Below are 10,438 nucleotides of genomic sequence, written 5' to 3'. Positions count from 1 at the left end.
GAGAGAGAGAGAGAGAGAGAGAGAGAGAGAGAGAGAGAGAGAGAGAGAGAGGGAGGGAGAGGGAGGGAGAAAGAGAGATAGAACATTTTGCGTATTCGCAACAAGACGCAGAGAGTGGCGATTTTTTCTTAACGCGTTCTTATAATTTATATTGACTAACAAAGAAACAATATCCAAGTGTGTCACGCCATTTTTCTTGAAACTCAGCATGCACATAGCATATGACATGACATTTTATATTTGATATTTTATATCGGCCCGTTTTGTAATTTGCACAATTATTTGGACGATTGTTTAAACAAAATTCGAAATGGTGATGTACGTAAAAACTGATATTTAGTCCATAACATGTAAATCTAAAACACATAAACCTAAAAACTATAAGCACGTAAATTCATGCACTCAAAACTCATAAACCCGTAAATCTGAAATCCATAAGTCCAAAACCCATAAACAATCGTCTAAATTATTGTGCAAATTAAAAAACAGGTCGATATAAAGCATTACATATAAAATGTCATGTCATATGCTATGTGCGTGCTGAGTTTCAAGAAAAATGGCGCGTCACACTTGAGCAGTGTCCCTTGTAAGTGATACTTTCGGTGTTTTTAAAAGCGGATCTCGAGATCAAGAAATTTCGAAGAACTTGGAGATACATAACCTGATTGTTGTAATCGGCATAGCCGGTCAAGATCTCACGCGCGATCACGCCGCTGATGCTCAACAGCAATATCCTTTGCAACAATATCTTGTCCAGAAACCGCTTTAAGTTAATCATGACGCGGCTGGAAGGTAAACCGCACGATTACACAATGAATTATACAGATCAATCAATGAGCACCGTGTCATTCTTTTTACGTATTGAAGAATTATTTGTTCAATAAATGTATCCTTCGCGGATTGCGCTAAATACTTCTGTCCGCCAAGAACATTCGTTAACATTGAGATTTCCCAAAACTTTCAGATTTTCCTGCCATGAACCATCATCAGCAATAAACTTCGTATCGAATGAAATTTGCCACTTTCAAGCGGCAAATTTCGATTTCTCCATCGAAGATATTCATTCATAAACACTTTTATGTCTCTTTTTTCACTAGAGAAAATGCAGAAGTGTGTTGGAATAATAGTTTATTGGACGCAGAAAATACAAAACAGTTTTATCACCAGTCGCATGTAATTTAGTGTATTTCTCTTATAGAGGGCGAGAACGGTAAGGTTCTATCTCCGTAAGTCGAAAAAAGAACTATATTTTCTTCTTTTATAATTAATTCTTTCTTTTTTCTAATTTTTAATATTAATATTAATATTTTATAATAATTTTTAATATTAATATTTAATATTAATATTAGTATTTCTTCTTTTATAGAGAAGAAAGAAAAAGAAAAAGAGACCTAATATGATATAGTTAACTAAAAACATTGTAATAAACAAATCTTTAATATAATTAACTGTTGTAACTGCAAACGAATACTTTTAGCTTTACATATACGTTTCGCTGTTACTTGTCACTAGAGTCACTCTAATCAGAGTTTGGCCATAAAAGAACTTTTGATTGGTTCGCTATGTTTTGTCAATTCCATACAATATTCAATCACAGTACGCCTATGGCAGTAGTTTAGGTTAGGTTAAGAAAAGATAGACAAAGAGAGAGATTAAAAATATGTCTCTCTTTCTTGCGGAATTTTGACGAAACCGCACGTTGTGACCTAACTCTGATTAGAGTGACTCTACTCGTCACGGCGATGGAGTGACATCTGTGTATCTCCCACAGTAATATCACTAATTGTAAGAAATGTCGATAAGAAATTCTTCTTTCTTCGTCCAAGATTAGAGAAACTTATCAGTTTTTCTTGTCGCACGAGACATATTCTTATCACAAAAGTACAGATATAACGTGCACATTTCGCGCAATTCTACATCTCGAACTATTATCCGTATATCCAGGTGCGTCGACGCGCGCTAATCGCCGTCGCCAGCGAGTCATATTCCCGCGACAGGCGGCGCTCTTCGAGTCAACTGAGAGACCAACAACGACTCGCAGCCACGGAACGTCCAATTGATGATTCCGAAAATTCGACGCATAAATATTCCTAAACCCTCAGAAGATCCGCGACCAGAGTCGAAGTGTCTCACCGTCACTTCCATCATTGCTTTGACTTCCGGCGTCGAGGATGCGCGCGAGAATTCGAACAATGCTAGCGCGACTGCGAGGGCCCGGAATCGAGCTCGCTTGGCGGCCGACAGGCGTCGCTGTTGTCGCGGCTCGCCGCCGTTCGGTCGATAAGCGACGTGCGGAAGAGTGTCCGGAGGCGCTCTCTCGGTTCTCTCGGAGAGCCCACGACGGAGCAGGAGCGATTCCTCGCGCGCCGCAGCCACGGGTGAGAGGTGTAGTCGTCGCACGAGAAACGCGTGATACGCGCGGTATGCCGCGCGAGAGCGAGTCGCGACGACGACGACGACGACGACGACGACGAGGAGGAGAAGGAGGAGGAGGAGGAGGCCGACGACGGGTCGTGCAGTAACCACCGCGTGAGGATCGCGGCGACACAGAAAGACAGAGAGAGAGAGAGAAAGAGAGAGAGTGAGAGAGAGAGAAAGAGAGAGAGAGAGTTCCCGCGGACGACGGGAGCCGCCCGCGCGCGCGCGTTCGCTCGCGCGACTCAGCGGGTCGTCGTCGAAACATGCGTCCGCTGCGGGTCGGCGAGAACGCGACGACCGAGGAGGCATCTGCCACGGGGAACTGTCAAGGAGACCATCATCATCGTCGTGGCCACCGCCACCATCGCCGTCACGACCACCACCACCACCACTGCCGCCGCCAACAACATCGCCGCCGACGCCGCCACCACCGCCGCGCTTGAGTCAGTGCGTGATCGGACGGAGGCGACGCACGCAAAATGGCTTCGGGCGATAATGTGGACGTGATCGAGGTGGTCGAGACGAGTTTCTCCGGGCCGGCGGCGCCCGCGTTGGACCACCGACCGGAGCAGTCCGCCGAGGAGGATTGTGAGTAGTCGCACCGCGTCCTCGCACGCACACCGCGTCCGCGACGCCGACCTTCGCTTCGACACTGACCTAACCTATACGCCGTGCGCGTGAGAGAGAGTGAGAGAGCGTGTTGTGTGTACGGATGTGTATGTGTGTGTGACGCGAGGGAGAGAGAAAGAGAGGCAGAGCGAGAAAGGAAGACCGACTCCGGATGCAGCGTCGTCGCGTACTCGGGCGTCGTTCCCCGCTTGGCGACGATCCGCGTCAACGAACCGCCGTGCGCGCCTTATCGATCGCGCTCGGCCGCGATGGGATCGCCGAGACGAGCGGCACGTCGTGGCCGATCGAAGCCCGCTAATCCGCCGTCTTACGGTTTGACAGCTAATGGGTGTCACCCGACCTACAAAGTAGCTCGGGACTCTCGTGCGTCTTCGTCGTCCCCGATGCTCGCGCTCGCTCGACGAGCGAGCTAGCTGCACGCGCGTCCTGCAGGACGCGCAGTGACTTTCTCGCGACGATTCGAATTTTCGGAGCGATTGATCGCCACGGACGATGCTACATACACACACATACGCACACACACGCACACACACACACACACTCGACCTCACTTCTAAGAACCCAGACATAACCTGCGACTCGACTCGAGTTGGACGTTTCTTCGAGTTTGCTCGCGCCTGAGCACTGCGACGCTGGAAATTTAATGTCATTGTTATACTAAAATCATCCAACCCATGAAATTATAATTTTTTACTTTTTGCTTTACCAACGAGTAGCCATACATCTTTGAAACAGACCAGATCCAAGCTTGATAGCCCTAAAGAAAATGATGTCTAACAACACTTTACCTAAACCCTTTTTTGCACAAAGAAGAGCTTTGGAACTCTTCAGAACAAAAAAGAGGGAAAATGTTATTAGACATTTTATATATTTTCTTGCTCTTCCATTTCCGCCAGAGGAACGTCTAAAATTAATTAAAAATAATTTTTATTTTCTACCGATGGTGCCATTTTTGCTAGTTTTGCTTCTTTTATCTATTTCTTGAAAGTGGAACTTGTCGATGAATACTCTTGAAGAGAGAAGTAATTTGATCATGCTTAAATTTTTGAACGATTGCTGAAGAACCTCGATGCTACTTTTGAAATCGTACATCACAGATTTTCATCGTTACTTTTCTCGAAACGTACTTCACGTAGGTTGGATTATTCTCGTGTAACCACGGCCAATTGATTGCCGGACATCAAAGGCTGCGTGGGTATGCAGTTCGCTTTGTCTCCCATAGACTGATCGTTCGCGACTTGACAGCTGATGCTTGTCGATCGTAGCCGCGATCGAACCCAAGGCGAACGCAGAGCGCGCACCGGAGCGGTAACGCGAACTTTCACCTCGTGGCTTTCTGAGAAAAAGAGAGAGAGAGAGAGAGACACTGAGACTTGAAGAGATTCTTCTTCAAGTTTCCGACTTATCTTGCAGTTCATCGAAATGCACGCGCGTCACCGTCGATGACGAGCCGAGTGACACAATCGAGAAATACCAAGTCATGTAATAATGCTCTTTTGTTGAAATGGTGGTAGATTTTTAACGCAATATACGACCGCGATGCACGATTTGTGTGTGTGAGATTTTTGTTTCTTATACGCAAGCGAATTAGAATGCGTGATGGTAGATTTGCCGCGTCCTCTTGCGAGACAATGTACTCTCCATGCATGGCACACTTTCCTTCCATGTCGCACGCGCGCGCGCTTCGCATTACGTAATTACGAAGGTATTTAACGTCGGAAATAAAAGAAATCCTGAGACACGAAGTGTAAAGACACAATCCGCGCGAATCGTTATCTCGCCGCAGTTCTTCCGCGCGAATCGTTATCTCGCCGCAGTTCTTCCGCGCGCGAGTTTCCCTCACGTGTGAAAATGCAAAATCTATGTCGCGCCGGTAGAACATTCTCCAACGCATCGATCATCTCGAGAGGATGCAGGAGGATGCGCTTTTAAAGTTTTCACGCGGAGCCTGCGGAATCCCCCACTTATGCATCTGTCTCCATCTTTTCGTTTGTTTCGCGTTAGTTTTACCGTGGCGAATCCTCCGTTTCTCCTCGGGATATTCGCTATTGAAAATCTGAAATCCTTTAGGTGCTGATAAAGTATTCTTCGAGTTATCGATCATCTCGGCCTTTAAAGTACTACCTTGAATCTTTATTTTTCCAATCATCTGACGTAATTTTTATTTTGACGAACTCTTTATTTTGAATACTCGTCGAGAGGCACCGATATTAAAATTCTGAAATTTATACGACGTTTTTTGAGATGGCAATTACCTACACGGAAAAAAATATCTAAGAAATAACAAATATTTATTCGATGGATACCAATAACATGTTTACTTTTGAATTTAGATTCTTTTATTTAAATAGAAAGAACAGAGAAAAAGTTGCTTTGCTAAAAAGTTTCAAGAAAATGTATAGTTTCTCACTTGAAAAATATTCTATATTAACTTAAACTACCCGGGCAATTGCTCGGATTATTGCAAAATCTTGAAGGGATGAAATCAGAGGAAGGGATAGTTTTCTATATTTTGTAAGGAATAACTATTTGATCCAGATCGGTCCAAAGGTTCAAGAGTTTATAGGGAACAGACAGACAGACATTCCATTTGATATATATAGATTAATATAAATAAATATATTATTAGTAGCCACTGAATGAATATTTTTAATTTCTTAGGTATTTTTTCTCTTAGTGTAAATTTGATGGACGCATTTTCAAGTTGTTTTGCGTCCTAAAAGTTTTATCTTAAAAGGTTTTTCACGTAGTTTCTATTTTAGATAGAATTCTTTATTGGATACTCTCTAGTCGAGATATCAAAATCCTAAAATTCATACGATGTCGGTAAAATATTCGCCGCGACCTCAATTGTCGCTGGAGAATACATTTTTTATTTATTTCATATTCTTAAATTTTTGTTTTAGCAGTAGTTTCATTTTTATTTCAGCGAATTCGTCATTGGATACTCGCCGAGATACCTGATATTAAAATTCAGTGACGGTCTTTTCTGCGATATCAATAATCCAGATGGATTCGCTTTTAAATTATTTCGTATTCTTAAATTTTAACCTCGTCAGTCTTTTCACGTGACTATTATTTTAGCGGATTCTTTATTGGACGCTTATCGAGATATTAAAAATCCGATATTAAAGATCTAAAATTCGTACAATATTATGTTTTCCGCGATTTCAATCACCATCGGAAGGTATATTTTGAAATTATTCTATATCCTTAAATTTTGTTATAAAAAGATCATCATAGCCTACAGCAATGTGTGGCAGACGAAATAAAAATAGCCAAACTATATAATAAACAGAGAATATTTTTCATGTATAAATTAATATTTAATAAAAGTTAAATTTTAGTTTTTAAATTACGTAAAAACAATATGTCAAAAATATTGAAAGGAGAATTAAAAAAGTTTGATTCAACTAGGATTGAATTTCGGACAGACCTTCATCTCGCTAAATTTAGGTCAAATTGAGAAATTAATAGATATTGATTAATCGTTATAAATTAATGTAATTTATAATGTACATATGCATATAAGTATAAATCGTTATAAATTAATGTAATTTATAATGTACATATACATATAAGTATACTAGCGCGGACATAAATTCATAAGTACACTAATTACAGGACTACACGCAAATCCTTAAGTAATCATTTCAGGAGCCGCCGTGATAATGAATGCATGAGTCTACTTGACCATCGCCGAAACATGACTAGATTTAACATAAGTGATCGATAGTCACGTTACTCTTTTTGAATACTTTAACTTTTGCAAGTCAGTCGTGTTTTTTGTATGTTGAAAACTTGTCAGTCACTCACTATTTAACCCCAAAAGTAGCAAAATGGCTGGGGTTAGTTTTGACTTTTCTCTAAGTTGTCATTCTTTTACAACCATTAATGTAGCTAAACATTAACGTGGCTGAATTTTGGCTTTTGTTATTGCCGCCACAGCGACTTCACACCAATCAATGTAGCTTAACTTTTGGTTTCTTCGATAACTGTCACAGCGAGTTTATAGCTATTAAATACAGCTAAAATGCTGCATTTAATTTAGCTGTGGTTGCGTGTTGACCTTTTCAGTAGCTGTCACAGCGTTTTTGCAGTCCATCAAAATGATATTTGCTGTCAAGTAGCTGTAATCAAGGCTGACACAACGTTGTATACAAAAGCCACATTTTTGCTGTCGCGGCGAATTTAGCCAGACTGTGTTACTTGGGATCGGTGACGTATTTCTTCGAGACACCAGTCATCTCCGGTCAGAGACTCTGACGCGCCTTTTAAATTTTCCACGCCAGCCTCTGCGGAATTTTCGCTCGTGAAAACGTAATACGTGGGAGTCGTCGTCGGCTGGATTAAGGACAAGTTCGAAGTCGTCGACCGGGGGTGACATACGTTCGTGCATTCTCACCTTTGCATTATAACCCCCGTGTTATTTCGCTCGCAAAACTCCGGGGGATGTTGATTTTCAACACGACCTCGCACAAAACACACACACACACATGTAGGTGTGTGCGCGTTACGTTACCGCGTGACGATCGAAGGATGATGATCGCGGTGACTCGCCACGTCGCGATTCGTTTGCCGTGTTCGAGCTGACAACCCGCCATTTGACAACCGATAGGCATCGGCCTGGACTCGCCGGGGAGAAAATAACACGTGGTAAATCGCACGAGGCCGCGGGAAATAACGCCCGGCACATTCCTTACTATCCCGATATCGAGATAACACGTTATCGCGCGGACGTTGTCGCGCGCCGCTGAATTTTTCCTGCACGATATGGGAAACACACAGCGAGCGGAAAAGTGGAGCGTGTTGGAAAGCAGCCGCTTCTCCGGTCTTCTTTGTGCAGTCTTGATAACAGCTCTCTCGTGACTCTTATCGAGCGGAACGTCCTTCGCGAAAAATCCTCACCGAGTTACGTATTTCGCTTACGTTCATTCGCCGTGAGCCAAATCCACTTGACAGGACAGAGCAATTTGGGCCTTTTTTCCATTTTTTCCCCCTTCTTTTTATTTATTTTTTTTTCTCTTCTCCGCGCGGCCTCGATCCGAAATCGCGTCCGCGGCACGCGCTTTATCCTTGAGCGTGCTTGAATTATAATGTGGGAACTGTCATATCGTATATTCAACGACTTCAATTCCACTTCCTACTTCCAACTATCTCCAGCCAGAGGCGGCGTATATACACGCAAACGGTGTATATCCGAATTTCTTTGTTCTTCGTGTTCTTAAGGAGTTTATTCACCAGGCGTGTATTTTCAGCGGCGCGCCAAGGAAGCTTCTCATATTCTCTTTATTTGTCGAAAACAAAGTTACCTTTTTATGTATTTACTTCATTATTTGAATGATAAATGTTCGTTTGAAACTAATTGCGCGATACCACCTTGCTCAGTACAATGCTATTTAAAGTATACGCGGAAAAAGAAAAGTTTACTTGGATTAACCGAGAGAAATATGTCTGGTGAGAGAAATATTCCACCAGACCTTTGCTCAATCTGATCAAAATTTCTTTCTCGTGTAAAATAGCAATTTTCTGGCCTACAATCTACCATAACGCAAAAACGATGTAGTGAATACTGTTCTTTCTTCTATGCCGCGTTTTCAAATATGTAATATTTATGACGATGAGTTCCCTATTTGGATAGTATTACTTTTTACGAAGTTGCACTGGAATAATGGTCATCTATATCGCTTCAATTATAAGATTACATTCAGTAATCAAAACTCAGTATAACATTTCTCACCAACGATGCAGGCAAGTCGCACGAAATTGTGACCACGAATGTGATTTACTTGCAATGTGTGTGTTGCGTGCAATCTTGAGTATCTTGGTTTAAGTGAATAAACTCCTTAAGGACGACAGAAATAGCGAGGGCAGCGCGCGGCATACGGTATCGCTCGAAACGTCCGATTCCTCCGGGATGCTCTAAATCGAGCATCGGACAACGAGAAATTACTAACGAGAGAGAAAGAGAAAAAGAGAGAAAGAGAGATGGTCTCCCGTTCCCTCGCGTCAAGGATCTTTCCGTTATCTACAGGATGTGAATTTAAATGACGTTTATATAACCCGTGATTCTCATTGCGCGCGGCTTCACACACTGAGAAAAAAATGTCTGATATTTATAGTCACATAGAGAAATAATTACTATAAATTCTGGTCAAGAGGAAGATTTTCTAAATTGAATTCTGCGTGAGGGGGACTATGATGTTAATGATAATAACCTTATGTGTACGTTACTGCTACCATTTGCGTGTTAAATCGACCAGAAAATATGATTGGGGTCCAAAATAAATTTAGTTAAATCGACCATTTTTCCTCTCAGTGCACGTTTTTCGAGATGGGACACACGCGGCTATATTTGTACTGTAAACCGCGTGTCCGCGCGCGCACACACAACACGCGCACACATACAACCATCACGTTCCGTGGCCGAGGCACGGCTGAAAAAATTTCGCTAACGACGCGCGCGCCGATAATGGGCGCTCACGCTGACGCACCGTGTACGTTTCTGTTCTCATTGTTGCAACAACGGCTTTCAACCGGACAAAGATCGCCGATGTGTCGCGACGCGACGCGTCGCGTAGCGTTTGAGCCAGAGGTTGGCTCACAACGGAAGACCGGAGGGTTAAAAATAGAGGTCTAAGTAAGGACATCTTGACTAGTTACACCCTTTCATCGTATTCCGCGGCTCCTCCGTCCTGTGCTGGCTATATTTTTTTCCCCTATTCGATAATCGCACGCGGCGGCATATATATATATATATATATATATATATATATATATATATATACACATTAGAAGAAAAAATATCGAAGAAATAAAAAACATTTATTCGGTGGGTAGCGCATATATGTGCTTGTACATAAATGTAAAATATTTCTCGAACGAAATGTGCACTTTTTTGAAGCCTCAGCTTATGAAATTTTTTCATTCGTTTTTGTTCTGTTTGAGATTAAAAGAATTTAAATTTACTCTCTAAATCTCTTGCAGTGAAATTTCGCTTGAGAAGCAAAGTGTTTGCGCACGAATTCGATATATTTCATTCATATAGAGCGAATTCTCCACTTTGAATCATCGAATGAATATCTTCACTCGAATCAACTGAAACATCGCTCAAATGGAGTGAGAGTCTAAGCTTGAGTGAAACGTTCGCACTCTTGCGATTTCGAGTGATATTTTCGCCATTGTTTCGAATAAAAATACTGCCACTCTTCACACATTTTGGTTGAAGTGAATAAACTCCTAAGGACGATAGAAATAGCGAGGGCAGCGCGCGACATACGGTATCGCTCGAAACGTCCGATTTCTCTGGAAAAAGTGACAGTATTTTCATTTCAGTATATATATATATATATATATATATATATATATATATATATATATATATATATAT

General features: G+C 42.0%; 1 protein-coding gene across 15 annotated transcripts in view; it reads left to right on the top strand.

The window, feature by feature from the left end:
* Positions 1–2,294: 2,294 nt before the first annotated feature.
* Positions 2,295–10,438, top strand: part of LOC116850486 (phosphatidylinositol 4-phosphate 5-kinase type-1 alpha) — a 48,369-nt gene continuing 40,225 nt past the window's right edge. For 5 of the 15 annotated variants that reach the window (XM_032828845.1, XM_032828834.1, XM_032828826.1 and 2 more), the window contains exon 1: positions 2,295–3,006. In XM_032828845.1, the coding sequence (XP_032684736.1) occupies positions 2,898–3,006 (109 nt within the window). In that variant the 5' untranslated portion in view covers positions 2,295–2,897. The remainder of the gene's footprint in view (positions 3,007–10,438) is intronic. The other 10 variants (XM_032828855.1, XM_032828822.1, XM_032828864.1 and 7 more) reach the window with 5 other exon arrangements.

This window comes from Odontomachus brunneus, unplaced genomic scaffold, assembly GCF_010583005.1.
Source record: "Odontomachus brunneus isolate Ranch 3 - 2012 unplaced genomic scaffold, Obru_v1 Obru_scaffold_005, whole genome shotgun sequence".
NCBI lineage: Eukaryota > Metazoa > Arthropoda > Insecta > Hymenoptera > Formicidae > Odontomachus > Odontomachus brunneus.
The sequence above is the reverse complement of the archived record's forward strand: the minus strand, read 5'-3'. Positions and strand labels throughout refer to the sequence as shown.